The 15,783-nt window shown below is 43.3% G+C and overlaps 1 protein-coding gene across 18 annotated transcripts in view; it reads right to left on the bottom strand.

Moving 5' to 3' along the window:
* Positions 1–15,783, bottom strand: part of LRRFIP2 (LRR binding FLII interacting protein 2) — a 183,844-nt gene that overhangs the window by 5,969 nt on the left and 162,092 nt on the right. For 15 of the 18 annotated variants that reach the window (XM_077491726.1, XM_077491733.1, XM_077491732.1 and 12 more), the window contains 4 exons: positions 9,393–9,494; positions 5,124–5,256; positions 1,861–1,910; positions 287–407 (listed from right to left, as the gene is read on the bottom strand). In XM_077491726.1, coding sequence (XP_077347852.1) covers positions 287–407; positions 1,861–1,910; positions 5,124–5,256; positions 9,393–9,494 — 406 coding nt within the window. The remainder of the gene's footprint in view (positions 1–286; positions 408–1,860; positions 1,911–5,123; positions 5,257–9,392; positions 9,495–15,783) is intronic. The other 3 variants (XM_077491737.1, XM_077491742.1, XM_077491743.1) reach the window with 1 other exon arrangement.

Raw genomic sequence — 15,783 nt, 5'->3', positions numbered from 1 at the left:
AAAATACATTTACGTTTTTGGTTGTAACATGACAAAATGTGGAAAATTTCAAGGGGTAGGAATACATTTTTCAAGGCACTGTAGGTCTCATAGAACACCTCCACCACTGTCTACTTGCTAGCTTAACAGTGAATACATTCCTAAATTAGGATTTTTGTTGAGTCTGTCCGAAATGAAGTTGCACACGTGATCAGTATCTCATCACTACACATGTAACCAAGAAGGCAATGAAGAACAGTTTGATGCCATCACTAAAATGTGCAAGAAAGATAGTATAGGAACGTACTCTGCATTTCAATAAGCTGTAGGTCAGACCCATTCTCTAATCCACCTGAATCAGTCAAGGAAGTGTCATTTCTGGAATTCTTTTGTCGCTCCTCGTCTAGTTGTAACTTTAGCTTTCTGATCTGAAAGAGAACAAATACGATTTAAAACCATGTTATAACAATAAAGCCAATAAAATAATTTTAGCTTGGTTTGCAGCTCAAAGGTTAGCACAAAGTCACTTAAAGCAAAGTCCAATTACTTTAATGCCCATCCCGAATATTGTAATAAATGGCAATACATTTTTATTTTTTTCCTTTGTAAATCCATAGCAAGGGGGGCGGGAACTTTCACCGATGCCGCCATTGCTATAGCAACCCATTAGGAAGAGAGAGAGACGCTCAGTGGCTTCACTTTGCAGGTGCAAAAATGGGAAGTGCATCCAGCCACACCAAATCCCGGAAATCAAGAGAAGAGGGCTTCAGATGCCCAGCTTAAGATGACATGGAACCTGCCTGCCTCAGAGATCTGGTTAGTCTTCAAATATTTTAACATAAACTACACATATGGACATGTTCTCAATGCTAGATATGTTTAATACAGTACGAAGGAGTGTTAAAAAAATTATTATTTGGGGGACTGGAAATCTGCTTTAATAATGCATGCAGTTTAATTTGTGTTTTAAAGTATTATTTTCATTTGCAATTTTAGTACTTTCCTGCTCTACTTAGGGAAACCTGAACCTGCAGTTTGGTCTGAATAGGAAACGGACAGGATCACTTTAAGATTTTTCTTTAAGCATTTTTCTGTACGTATTTACTGGAGTAGGGTACTCCTTGCCATTTAGCACAGCTGTATAACTTATTGCATGTAACAATGCACAGCACTACAATGCCTTGTGGTGGTGTTAAGTGTACCAATAAAAACAGTGTCATGGAATCTTCCATACAGTGTTGTAGCTTTACAGAAAACTGGAACAAATCCCACATCTTTGCATTCTTTTAAACCCAATGTCCAGCCAAAATAAACTGAATATCAGCAAAAGGGACATAACTTAGTCAAGTGGAATGTGTCCCCCACAATCTTCTGGTGCGGCCGGAGTAGTTATAACTAAAGAACTGTGTCACAGGCTCTCATCAAGAGAACCCCACTAGGCTCACTCTTTCTGCCAGGTGCTCCATTCATAAAAGCCATACTACAACTTCTATGAATGAAACAGGATTTAAGAATGGGCAATGGGTGGATGACTCATAGGCCTGCTCCCTCTATCCATAGATGATATTTCATTCATGGAAGCTATAATATGACTTCTATGAATGGAGGCGCTATGCAGAAACAGCGGGCATAGTTGTGAAAACCCCTTAGTTAAGGGAGGTGACATAAATGGAGGATTTTAACTAAAAAAAAAATATATATAATTGTTTCTTGCCAATGGATAGAAAATTCATAGAGAAATAACATTAACAGAATACTACAAACCACAATTTTACAGACAGAACAAAAAGCGGTGTTTCTTGTAATAACCATTGGTAGCAATCACAATAAACATGGCAAAACACATTTCAGCATATAAAATCAGCCTAAAAAATTGTTTACCTGTGACACAAGCTCATCCCTTTCTTCAGCCAATTTTCGTAGCCTGACATCTAAAAACCACAAAATGTTATTAGTAAAAATAGTCCAAACTTTTATTGCTGTTACTATGCCCCCTTAACATAATCTCATGACCAACAGTAACTTAATGTCATGGGTCTTTATGCTTCCAATAGCCACAAAGCATTCTAGAAAATCTGTCATAATATGTTTATCAAGGCATGAGACATAACGCTGCAAAGGGTTTGATTTATTAAGACTGGAGAGTGCAAAATCTGGTGCAGCTGTGCATGGTAGCCAATCTTCTTCTAAATTAAGCTTGTTCAATTAAAGTGGTTGTAAAGGCAGAAGCTTTTTTTTTCCATCTTAATGCATTCTATGTATTAAGACAAAAAAAAAAAACCTTCTGTGTGCAGCCCCCTCAGGCCCCCTAATACTTACCTGAGGTCCCGCTCTGACCTGCAATGTCCACAGGTGTCTCAACCATCCGGGATTCTCCCTTCTGCCATTGGCTGCTGTTGTCAATCAAAGTCAGCTAACCAATCAGGGGAGAGAGAGGGGAGGGGCCGGGGCTCTGCGTCTGAATGGACGCAGGGAGCTGTGACTCGGCTCGGGTGCCCCGTAGCAAGCTGCTTGCTGTGGGGGCACGCGACAGGAGGAAGGGGCCATCATCATAGAAGAGGGATCCGAGAAGAGGAGGATCTGGGCTGCTCTGTGCAAATCCACTGCAACAAAACAGGTAAGTATAACATGTTTGTTATTTTTATAGGAAAAAATGAGACTCTACAATCACTATAAGCTTTGACAAAAAATTTGGAAACGGATTGGTTTCTATGCAGAGCAGCACCAGATATTTCTCTCTCCAGTTTTAGTAGGTCAACACCAATATGTTTTGTTGTAAGCACTTTGTGTACAATGACATGTAGAGCAAGAGTAGCTGAAGAAAATTATTAAATACAGTGGAATTGTAAAAAAAAGTTTAATATATACAGTCATGTGAACAAGTTACCACCTGTGGAAATTGTTGACTTTTTCAACATTTTTGAACAAGCAAAAACTAGATGTTCATTCAAACAGCACCTACAGATCAAGGGAATGTACTTTCATAGTTTCATAGTTAGTAAGGTTGAATGAAGACACCAGTCCAACCTGAGTGAGTGTCTACAATTGTCCCTATCCCTGTACATTGCACACTCACATCGGTCCCTACCCTCAAGGAGCCCACAATCCAAGGTCCCCATTCTTATACTAGGGCCAATTTTTGGAAAGAAGCCAATTAACCTACCTGCACATCTTTTGAGTGCGGGAGGAAACCGGAGTACCCGGAGGAAACCCACTCAGGCACAGGGAGAACATGCAAAGTTCAGGCAGGTAGAGCCGAGGTTGGGATTCGAACCAGCAACCTTTTTACTGCTAGGTGAGAGTGCTAAAAAAATTACAGGGAAAATTGCCTACTCAACAAAAATATCAACACATGCAATGGTGTGTTATGGTCCTAGACACTGGTATTGCCCCTACCAGAAATTACATATTTTAAGTGTTTTGCATAGCTGCCCATCAGTCTGACATCAACAGTTGCAGGATTTTTGGGGTTTCTTTGCATGGACTACCTTAGAATAGGCCCTGATTGTGTTGAAAAACACATTTCTGGTTCATATTCAGTTCTTGGTTAGATGGCCTCACTTTCTCATCAAATATACTCATTCACAGCCATCCCAGGCTGAGTTCACACCATTGTGAATTGGATGCGGGTTTCCCAGCATCCAAATCGCATAGCAGCAGATTGTGGCCGGCTTCTAAGGATTCGGTTCACACATCTCCGCAGTGCCTCTAGTGAGAATTGCAAAGGAGTCTTGTGCTTCTTTTGGTCCATTTCAGGTCCGAATTCAGCCAAAAACTTGGGTTGAAATCCAAACTTAAATGGTGAATGGAGACGCACCGAACTCTACTTTTAGCAGCTGCGTTAGCCAGTGTGAACCAAGCCTTAACTGCAAGTTGCCAAGGCCCTGAAGCTGCACATCAACACAAAGACAATTTAACGCTTGTTTGAAATCTACCCTATAGTATATTCTATACAGGGGATTGATCCACTTTAAATACTTTGGTGATCTTTTTAAGGGCCAATTCATACTAGATGCATTGAAAGATGCTTTACCACATTGTAAAATGTCTGTTACCGCACGTTTCTTATCACAAAACCATGTAACAGTTTGGTCTTAGAAGCAATCCCATTCACACTGCAACACAGCCTAGCACTGCAGCATGCTGCATTTTATGGTAGCCCACCGGCCTCAATTGCACAGCAATGTTGGCCAGCATAGCAAATAAAGTTAGTACAAAACTACAACAAAAAAAGAAAAGAATCACTCTCTGGCTGCTTTGCAATTTCATGGAGGGGCAATATGAATGGGCCCTCAATCCCTTGCCAGATTCATGAGTGCCTTCCTTCTTGAGGCGTTACAGAGCTCTTTTGATTTTGGCATGAAGACACCACACTTGTCAATAGCAAAGAGAACACCATACCCTAGATATTGGAGGCTTAAATAAGACAGCCTTGACCTGCATACTCCCTAAGGAGGTTCTAATCAATGGCAGGAAATCTGAACACCTGATAGAAATGTAATGGGTTAGAAGAAATGGTAAATGTACTCACATTTCCACTTCAAATCTGCATTCATAAGATGAGAATAAACAAACAAGTGTCCTTTGTTCAAGTATACCACATTTATCTACAGGTACTGTTTGAATGGAGAGCTAATGTTTACCTGGGTTCTCTATAGGAAATGGAACACTATTTCAGTAGTTCTTTCCCTTAAGGCCGACCAATATATTCTTGAACCAAAAAGGATGCTTTTACTTCACTGCAAAAGTGAAGGTGACTGTGGGCCAATTTATATCCCCAATATTGCCATAGGCAAGAAAACATCTGGAAAGAGTCTCAAGTGGCAGGTCCTTCCTTGTGTAATCACATAACCAACCCATTCCCATTGTATCCCCTTAGAAAAACAAACAGCATGAAGTATTTAATTGTAATAAACCTAAAGACACTGTTGGGTACACCTGCAACATTACCTAAAACTCTGAGCGGAGAAGCAGCAATCCAATTAAAAAAAGGAAAAATGAAAATTCTAGAGGGTGCCATTTACAAAAAGTTTTAATTTTTTTAATGTACAGAAGGCAAAAATCAAAATTTTGGCAATTTCTAAACATGTTTCCTTTAGAAGTAAAATGCTACTTGACACAAAAACTGCAGTTTTTCCACTTACCAAGTGGTCCTTCTCCTGCAGATTCCAATACTTGTGCAGCTTCTTGAGTTACAACAGTAATAGCTCCGACCATGGGCTCATGGTTTATATCACCATTTGGGGTACCATCTGGAATAATAACTAAGCCATGTCTCTGGAGGGGGATAAAAAGATAAATATCTGTCACATTTCATGAACAAAACCATTCAGAAAACAAGTAAGAATAAATTAGTTTTAAGTTAACATTATTACATTCATTTGTGATTGTACAAATATGCAAATACACAGTGTAATATCTTTCCATTTGCATGTAATGCATAGAATTTACATGTAAAAAAAAAAAGAAAATTGGTTGTTCAAATCTGAAAGTGCCGGATCGGACATGAATCTTACAAATCTTAAGATGTACATACGTTGGTCATTTCCAAAGATTTTAATCCTAGTGAATTTGATCAAAACTGGGTGGTAAGGATGGTTTTCATTACGGTGTGATCACTACTTGTATAGCAATGGGTGAAAAAGTCAATAATAGTAACCACTGTATTGTTCAGATTTGGCCATAGGCAGGTATTGATGACGCCACGGAAATTCAATCCCAAACAGAAATATATGTAAATGCAAAAATTGGCCACATAAGAACAAAGACACATGGCAAACACAGGAGGGCACTTAAAGGCTGTACTGTCAAAATAGAATAGTGCAAAAAGAGTTCTGGGCTTTTGGTTAATCGTTTAATGGATAAACTTCATATTTGTTAAAATGTGTCTGAAAAAAAAACATTATATACAAAACATGTGGGTACATCTAAGGTGGTGTTTGCAAATCTGGACAAATGGGGTATCTAGCAATGAATGCAAAATGAAGACTGATACTCCACTTAGTAGATTGAGAGAGTCAGAACAATTTTTGTCTATATCACACTTACGTAGGTGTGGTGGTGTGCACACATTTGTCACGTTTACGGCAATCCATGCTTTATATGCTCTATAGGCTGCTCTATACTTGAAAATAGCACAAAGTGCATGACCATTTTTTTCCACCAAAACGTATGGTATTTTGTTACTGAGTGTTTTTGTGCATGATTTTGTGCACACGTCAGTAATGTTAACTGGGGTGACATTAAGAATTTATGCAATGGTTGCATGGCATGCTTGTGCTATAGAGAAACTGAAGTTCTTATTGTTATGATAAAACGTGTTTTTTCAGTCAGCTCTGTAATGGCTTTAACAATGGCTAACAATTTCCTGGATTTTTAAACAGAAAACTGGTCCTTTTGTCTACCCACTGGACAATGCTTAATTTAGACCCCCTTTACACTGGGGCACTTTTCAGGCATTTTTGTGCTAAAAGCAGCACCTGAAAAGCGCCTCTCAATCCACCCCAGTGTTTAAGCCTGAGTACTTTCACACTGGGGCGGTGCACTTGCAGGACAGGAAAAAAAGTCCTGCAATTAGCATCTTTCGGACGGTGCGAGAGTGGTGTTTACAGCTCTCCTCCACCGCCCCTGCCATTGAAATCAATGGGCGCTGCTGCCAAAGCGGCAGCTTTGAAGGTGCCTTTAACCCTTTATTCGGTCTCAAGCAGGGGTTAAAAGTGCCCCACTAGCGCCGCTTTAACAGCAGTAAAGCGCCGTTAAAATTAGCAACGCTTTAATGCTAACCCCCCCCCACCCCCGTGTGAATAACCTCCCTAAGTATTCTGTGGACAGTAAAAGCTGGGAGGTAAGACTAAGGGTCTGGGGAAGAATGGGACTACAGAAAGACATTAACTTGTGGTGCTCGATAAAACATTGTGTACCGCAAGCATAGAAAACAGTACTTAAAGTGGTTGTAAACCCTTACAAACCACTTTGACCTACAGGTAAGCCTAGATTAAGGCTTACCTGTAGGTCCAAGAAATATCTCCCAAACCTATACAGTTTAGGAGATATTTGCCCAAAGACGGGCACCGCCATCTACGTCGCATGCGCTGGGCGGGGCATCGTCGATGACGGCAATGCCACGAGTCTCGGCACGTCCCAGAAGATTGACCGACCATTCACAGCGTGCAGCGCTGCTCGCACATGGGCAGTGTGCTCACGGCTGTGAAGCCACAGCCGGGTACCCACAGTAAGAATGCCAGCGCCATTGAAGGAGGGGGGAGGAGGCTTTGTACGCCCGCTTTTTTTTTTTATCCTGAAGGAGGAGATCCTCAGATGGAGGTACATATTCTCCCCATCCCTCCCATCATACCAAAGCGCAGGAGGAACCTAAAATTGGGCTCATTCTTTTCATCTACAAGTCCAACTGAACAACATAATCCAACCTAAAAACATACTACTGCCTGAGCTGTTCATTATTATTATACAGGATTTATATAGCGCTGACAGTTTATGCAGCTCTTTACAACATTGGGGTAGATATAACAATGTAATTCAAGACAGGGGGAATCAGAGGGCCCTGCTCGTTAGAGCTTACAATCTATTCATGTTTCTTAAGATAAACCGCATCCAAATTCTCACCTGGCTGGCGAGGCCAGGCCCAAATCTGCTGACACCACTGCAAACCAGAAGACAATGTGTGCAAAGATTTATCCTGTCTTCCTTGGGATGGTCCAAACAGCACCAGATTTTAATGAGATCAGATTTTTTTTTTTTTTTTAACTACTTCTAACAAGCATATTGTTTTAGAACTGATAGTTCTGTAACATGTCCTTAGATGATAAATGCAATCAGTGACTAGAGGTCGCTCTCAGACCTAAATTACAGACTGACCACTCACTCAGAGAGCTCCACTAGCCTATGGAGCTAATCACCTGTGGCAAAGCATGCATGCCTCAGCGTGTTTGCAGACCCACCCCACTAACTAGATAGATAAGATAGGCCCCAAATGGTGCCAATTTTGGACGCTATTCTTGGTATACTCCCGCTTAGGTGTCTGGCTGGGTGAGGCCTGTGTATGGCAATTCTTTGCAATGTCAATTATGTCAAATAGATCCAAAGACCGCCAAGCAGAGGGACCCAATACTGGATAAGTTTATAAATTCTGGGTGTCGTCAGCAGCCTACGTATTGCCAGTTGAGACAGTAGGTATGATGTATCCAGTTTTCAAAAGTTCTACAAGAGGCTGGAAATTGTACATAACAGTTATAAATTCTCAATATTTTATAGTTGTAATTTTCTCTCATTACAGCATCTGGAGGAGGGTTCTGGTTGGCTTACAGTTTTGTCTTTGAATGATTAAGTTATGGTGTTGATCATGGCCATATACATTTTCAGTGGAAGGTCATGCCCAGCTCTTTTATGACACCTGTGGTGTGACAACAGTAGAATGGAACCACCACCTCATGTACAGCCCAGGTTGATATGAGGCTGAGCCAATCTGAGACATGCAAGAGTCAAATGTTTGTTATTTTGGATTGCCACTGAATCATAACAATGATGGATTTTACAAATGTTCATGAGTTATTTTGTTTCAAATAAAAAAGAATGAAAAAAAAAACAGTTCAAATTATTTTAACTGTGCAGGCTTAGTCCAAGTTCACTTACTGTAGGTATGACAAAATCCAGATCAAAATCAGGAAAGTGTCCTGACATTACAGTTTATTATTTTTGTTTTTACTTTTGAGAACAGTAAAGTTCTAAAAGCTAATTCAGCTATAACACAGAAATTAAACGTAATTAAAATCATAAATATACAGTATATAGTCAACTAAAGTGACAAAAGCATAATGCATGCAATATTTATTTTTCCCCATAATTGAAAACGTATTTTATTTTAATGCAATAAGATCCTACTCACACTGGGGGCAATGCAGTGCCATTTATTAGTTGCACCCCAACACATTTAATCATGTGCTGCCCTTACATTACGCTTGTTGACTCAATGTACCATTGTGAATGGTCCCTAAAAGGTATTACTGCACAGATCAATTTACCATGCACCTGTACATTTTCATTTATTTTTATTTTGGGTATTTACTTTTATGTAAAAGTCAATGCACAGATATTACTGCAAGTGTTATTACCTGTAACATAGCATTAGTGCCAGACAGGTTTCAATAAGATGTGTACAGAGTAAAGCAAAACAACTTTCTGTTTGAGTTAATAATAAAAGAAACCCTTCATGAAGTTAAAAAAAAAATCCAAAATTAAAAATATTCCCACATAATAAATATTTCCATTTGGAAAATTATTCTGAAAAAAAAAAAAAAAAAAAAAAAAAAAACTCATCATAGTGAATTGAGTCTATTTTGTCTAGAGATGGTCCCGCACTGCTCTGGTCATTCTTAGATACACAGCAGATACTGTACCTCTCCTATCTTCATTTTTCCTTTCACATCAGCCAGCTCATCCCTGAGCTCGTCCCGTTCATTTCTAATGCAGTCAAAGTACTCTTTCTGCCTCTCTAAAGCCTGCAAGCAGGCAAATTAACAGCAGAGTAGAAGAGACAGGCAAAGCAGCAGAAGGGAAAAAGAAAGAGAAGGAAAATGAAACAGACAGACATGGGCAAAACAGAGAAATCAGGCAAACACACAAGACTAGGCACAAGCAAACGTTTCACAAAGTGATCATGCAATCTAAGAACCTAGTAACAACCTTTTAACCAATTTCTTCAGGATAGAGAGATTATATATATATATATATATATATATATATATATATATATATATATATATATATATATATATATATATATATATATATATATATATATATATATATATATATATATAAAACTCTAGCTCCAGAGGAAAAAAAAAGCAACTAAGTATGTCATCATAAATTAATTCAAATCTTGACCTAGGCATTTTCGATACATAAATTTGCCATTAACTTCTTTTCTTCTAAATTAAGACAAATATAATTAATCATTGACAAGTCAGTCATGCATCTATAACTAAAACCACCTCACTGCAAATCACACTATTACTGCTTAAAGTAGACTTCATCACAACACACTTACATGATTAATTGCTCAAAAACCAACATGCAATGACATTTTAGGTTGTCAGGAGCAGACCAGATTGCAAAACCTGTGTTTAAAGGACCTCAGCTTCAAGTAAATATAACCTGATGTAGTGGTTATCTTAGATAAAGATCTATAGTATATTGCACCTAAAAGTTTAGATATGCTACAATTTTTTATTACAAAGAAATAAGGGATAATGATAGGTCAAAACCACTTTCTATAAAATAACAATTTTTCATGTAATCACTAATACAGGATTACCCTGAAGTGCATGTCCAGACAAAAATAATGTTTTGTCTCTAAAAATGCTGGAAGTGCAGAAAAAAATAAGTTTTTTGTACTCACCGTAAAATCCCATTCTCTGTAGTTCACTGACTGACACAGCTCCTTTACTTAGACCACCGGGTTGTTACACAACCTTCAGGAGAGGACTAGGCAGCACATATTAACATGTACAACAAAACCAGAACTTTCTAGTTCCGCCCAAGGGGCGGTCCCTTCAGTAACAACCCCCCAGCCTGCATACTGCAGCCTCAGTATGTCAAGCAGTATAAAGTAAAAAATAGGAGGGTAGCGCGCTGTGTCAGTCAGTGAACTACAGAGAAAAAGATTTTATGGAGAGTACAAAAAAAATCCTATTTTCTCTTACGTTCACCGACTGACACAGCTCCTTTACTTAGACCAGCGGGACATCCCCAAGTAGTGCCAAAACGAGGGGTGGGAAACAGCATAAAGCTTCCCCAAAAAACAGAATGTGGGAAACGCATAACAATTTTTACCCACAAAAACAGAGTGTTCCTTAATCTGGGAGTCACCACCTTATCTAACCACCTCGAAACTTGCGGTAACAATGCAACAGTGCATTTACTTAAAGGTAACTGTGTTTCTTGTAAAAAAAAAATGAAAAAAATTAAATGCAATTGCAAATCACAAGGCTGCCTGCAAAACTTGGTGGCCAAAACAGGCATCAGCTGATGCACTGACATCTACCTTTTAGAATTTTGTAAAGGTGTGAACAGATGACCAAGTCACCGCTTTACACACTTGAGCGACAGACGCTTGATGTTGGAAGGCCCAAGACGTTCCAATTGCCCTGGTGGGATGGGCCTTGATGGGAAAGGGGGGCACCTGCCCCTTCAAGGCATAGGCCTGTACTACAATCTGTCTGATCCACCTGGAAATGGTGGCCGACAAGCCTGCCATGCCTTTTTTGGGACCAGCCACCGAAACAAGGAGTCTGACTTCCGAAAGGGAGCCGTAGCAGACAAATACACCCTCAGAGCCCGGACCACTTCCAGGGAATGGAGGGCCACCTCCTTAGGATGTGTCGGTTTAGGACACAGAGATGGTAACACAATGTCTTCATTGATGTGGAACGCCAAAACCACCTTCGGCAGAAAAGAAGGTTGCAGACGCTCCACCACTTTGTCCTTATGGATAACCCGATAGAATGACTTCCAAGACAAGGCTGCCAGTTCCGAAACCCCCCTGGCTGATGTAATAGCCACTAGGAAGACCACTTTCTGGGAAAAAGAGTCAGAGGAATCTCTCTGATATTCTCAAACTGCGGTTTCTGAAGCGCCGATAACACCAAGTTCAGATGCCACTGGGGTAGCGGTGGACGCACCAGAGGAACTACATGTCAGACCCCCTGAACAAACGTGCTCACTAAGGAGTGACGCCAGGGGTCACTGAAAAAAAAAAGCCAAAGCTGATATTTGTCCTTTAATGGCGCCAATCTTTTTTCTTTTTTATAGAAGCCAATTTATGGTCTACTCTTCTCTGTAAAAACAGCAGGATCCTGGATATAAAATAGGATCACGGACGCCATCCCTTCTCCTCACACATGGAGATGTAGGCCTTCCAGGTATGATGATATATCTTCCGAGAAGATGATTTCCTCTCAACATAGTTGGAATTACCGAGTCCAAGAGGCCCCGGTTCCTTAGCACCTGGCTCTCAATAGCCATGCCGTTAAAACCAGCGATGGTACAGCAGCATGGAGAATTGGACCTTGAGACAGAAGGTCCTCTCATAGCGGCGTCCACCACCAGGTCTGCATACCAGGGACGCTGAGGCCAATCTGGGGCAAATAAGGATTACTGGAATCCCCTCGGTCTCCACTCTGAGAAGCAGACGTGGTAGCAGCTTTAGCGGAGGAAAGGCATAGATTAGTTGGTACTGACCACACAGAGCCACCAGTGCATCTGCCAAAGGATCGGTTGTCCTGGACACAAATCTCAGCACCTTCCATTTGAGATGGGAGGCCAGAAGATCCACGTCTGGTGTGCCCCAACGTAGGCACAGCAGCCTGAACACCTCCGGGTGCTGCGCCCATTCTCCTGGGTCCAGCATCTGGCGACTTAGGTAGTCTGCCTGCCAGTTCTCCACTCCTGGGATGTAAATAGCTGATAGGGCCGGTACATGTCACTCTGCCCACTGAAGGATGTGAGCGACCTCCCATGCGGTGGCCAAGCTTCTTGTTCCTCCTTGATGATTGACATATGCCACTGCCGTGGCGTTGTCTGACTGGATCCTGATCAGACGCCCTCGAAGTCTTATTGACCATGTGGAGAGACATAGCCTGATGGCTCGTAGCTCGAGCACATTGATCGGAAACTTGGATTCCTCCTCTGACCAGAGGCCCTGGGTCGACTGTACTCCCAGTACTCCACCCCTGTTAGGTTGGCGTCCATTGTGATCACTGTCCAATTCAGAGGTAGGAACAACTGCCTGGACCTTAGTGCCGGAGATCTCAGGCACCAAAGCAGGGAGCGCCTGACTGGCTCACCTGAATCTGCCGATCCAGGGATAACAGAGATTTGTCCGATTTCGTCAAAATCTCCTTCTGCAAGACTCTGGTGTGAAACTGGGCATACGGTACTACCTCGAAAGAGGCCGCCATGAGTCCCAGGACTTGCACGTAGAAGCGTAGAGACGACCACCTGCGGTTCACCAACAGTTTTACCGCAGCTCTGTGAGTCTGCAGCTTGTCTGAAGGGATAAACACTCTGGCTTCCATGGAGTCCAGCAGTAGGCCTAGGTACTCAAGCACTGAGTCGGTACGATCACTGACTTTTTTTAGGTTCAACAGCCACCCAAATTCCTGTAGGGTCTGCATGGTGTTCGCCACATCCTCTTCTAACTCTGAGGATAAAGATGCTCTCAGGAGGAGATCGTCTAGGTAACCTACGATCGCGATCCCGTGTCGTCGCAGCAATGCCAAAATTGGAGCCAATACCTGGGTAAAGACTCGGGGGGCTGATGCCAAGCCAAAAGGGAGAGCCACAAACTGGTAGTGGGCTTCCCCAACTGCAAATCGCAGAAACTTCTGACGCCGTAGGCATATGGGTATGTACAGGTACGCATCCTGGATGTCCACAGACGCCAGGGAGTCTCCTTGATGGAGTGCAGCGACTACTAAGCTCCATTCTTTTACAAAGCAATTGAGGGCTTTTAGGTGCAAGATGGGATGTACCCCTTCCTTTTTGGGGACTACAAACAGATTGGAGTAGAAGCCCTGGAATCTATCCGGCTCCAGAACAGGTACCATCAACCCACAACTCAGCAGGTCCTTTCCATTAGGGCCTCCCGGTGAGCCAGGGTTAAGGGTATACCGGAGGAGAATAATCTGTTTGGTGGCCAAGAGAGGAACTCTATCTTGTAGCCAGAGGAAATCAGATCGCAGACCCATTGGTCGGACAACAGAGAGGCCCACCGGGCTGCAAACTCCCGAAGGCAACCCCCCACCCATGCTGCAGTAGCACTTTTGCTCGCAGGTTTGTTAGGCTTGCGGTTCCAGGGACGCTTTTGTCCTTCAGAGGTCATCCCATTGGGCTGGGAACGTTTAGCCAAAGCTCCGGGCAGACGAAGAAGCCGCCTGTGAAAAGAAAATGAGGGCCCTTGCCCTTACCACCTGCGGCATTTTTAATAATGTCATCCAATGAGGCTCCAAAGAGGTGCTCACCAAGCAAGGGTAAATCCGTCAGGGCTTTTTTAGATGCCTGGTCAGCCGACCAGCATTTTAGCCAAATCAGGCGCATCAGTACCACTGCTGACACTGAAGCCCTGGATAACAGAGGGAGGGTATCCAGGGCGGCGTCACAAACGTACTTAAGGCCTTGCACTAACTGGTCTTCTAGTTCCACGCAGACAGGAGAAGCCTGTTGCTCCCCCAATTCGCGGTGCAAAAGTTTTGCCCACTCAGTAAGTGTCTGTGACACAAGTGCGGATGCCAGTACAGGTCGCATTGCTGACCCCACATACATAAACAAGGAAAGGGCCACTGCCATGGCCTTCCTGTCCGTGGGGTCCTTAAAAGGCAGGAGTCCCCTCTACCGGGATCGTGGTTACTTTGTTTAACCTGGCTACTGGGGGGTCCACGACCGGAGGAGCCAACCATTTTTGGAGAAGGCTCTCCTCAGAGGGGTAACGCACCGCCATGTATTTGGGGACCGAAAAGGTCCGCTGCGGTCGACCCCATTCCTTGTATATGAACTTATCGAAATAAGTCAGATATGGAAACACCTTAGGTGAATGGGCTGGCTTACGGGACCCCAAAGGGACCACTACATCATTAGAGGAATCTGCTGTATCCTGAATTTTCAGGGTATCACGCACAGCTGTGATAAGTGCTCCAACAAGCGATTTGTCACACGCGGACCCGGACGGGGACTCATCCTCACTGTTCATTCGGTCCTGGCCAGAGTTATCTGAAACAGAGAAGAGGTTACCAGCCTCAGCAGGGACCGAGTCTGCATCAGAGCTCTCCCCGGAGGACGGGAGGGGCAGGGGCCGCTCTTTACCACCTTTGCGCCCACCTACCGCCTCCATCTTGGCAACAAACGTGTTAAGGACCGCCGAAAAAGCCTCCATGGGCACTGCACTTTTTGCAGGCGAACCGGTTGCAATTGCCTGGATTTCGGGGGAAGAAAAAACTGTTTCTGAAGCCATGCTGACCCTACCCTGTCTGCCACCTGACTTAGGACAGTGATGGTACCACCCTCCTAACTGCTGCAGGCTGAGGGACCCCCACCGCAGGACTCACCACCCTGCCTGAGTTCTGCGCTGTCCAGCTAGGTGTGCTTGTGTCTTGTGTCAGATCCCAGATGCCTGTGAGAGAAAACAGCGCTGTGCTGAGTCCCAGAGAACAGCGCTGAGCATGAAAAACATGTTTAGGCTTCAACAAAATGGCTGCCGAGCGTCCAGTACAAAGGACATAATCACAAGGAAAATAGCCGCCGGGCTACAGAAAAATGGAGTCTGACCATGCTTCTCCCTGGTCACACCAAAAATGGCTGTCGAGCACTGTATACATGAGAAACCGTGAAAAAGCAGGCAGAGGAAATGGTGGCAAACACAGACCTCCAGGCACCCAGGGGAAAGACATTACAGACATCCAGGGCACAGCCACTCAGCGCAGCACCCACCCAAGTTAGGACCCCCCCCCCCCCCCCCAGTGGCACACACACCGCTCAGCCGGCCATGCAGCATCCCCCACAGGGGGGGGTAGGGACAGGGAAAGAAGAGAGGGGAGGAGAGGGACCCCCGAATCGACCTCCCAGGGAATGCCCAGCTGCTCAGCCCCACCGAGGCAGGGAGAGCTATACTTACCAGCCCTGATGAGCTGGGGAACATTCCATCACAGCCCCACTCTCCAATCAGTATGGGGTGGCTGCTAGCCCAGCACACTGACGCAGACATCAGTAGCCCGGTCATATGTGTGTCCCCTG

This window comes from Lithobates pipiens, unplaced genomic scaffold (genome assembly GCF_037356315.1).
Source record: "Lithobates pipiens isolate NorthernLeopardFrog02 unplaced genomic scaffold, aLitPip1_a1.2 Scaffold_19, whole genome shotgun sequence".
Classification (NCBI taxonomy): domain Eukaryota; kingdom Metazoa; phylum Chordata; class Amphibia; order Anura; family Ranidae; genus Lithobates; species Lithobates pipiens.
The sequence above is the reverse complement of the archived record's forward strand: the minus strand, read 5'-3'. Positions and strand labels throughout refer to the sequence as shown.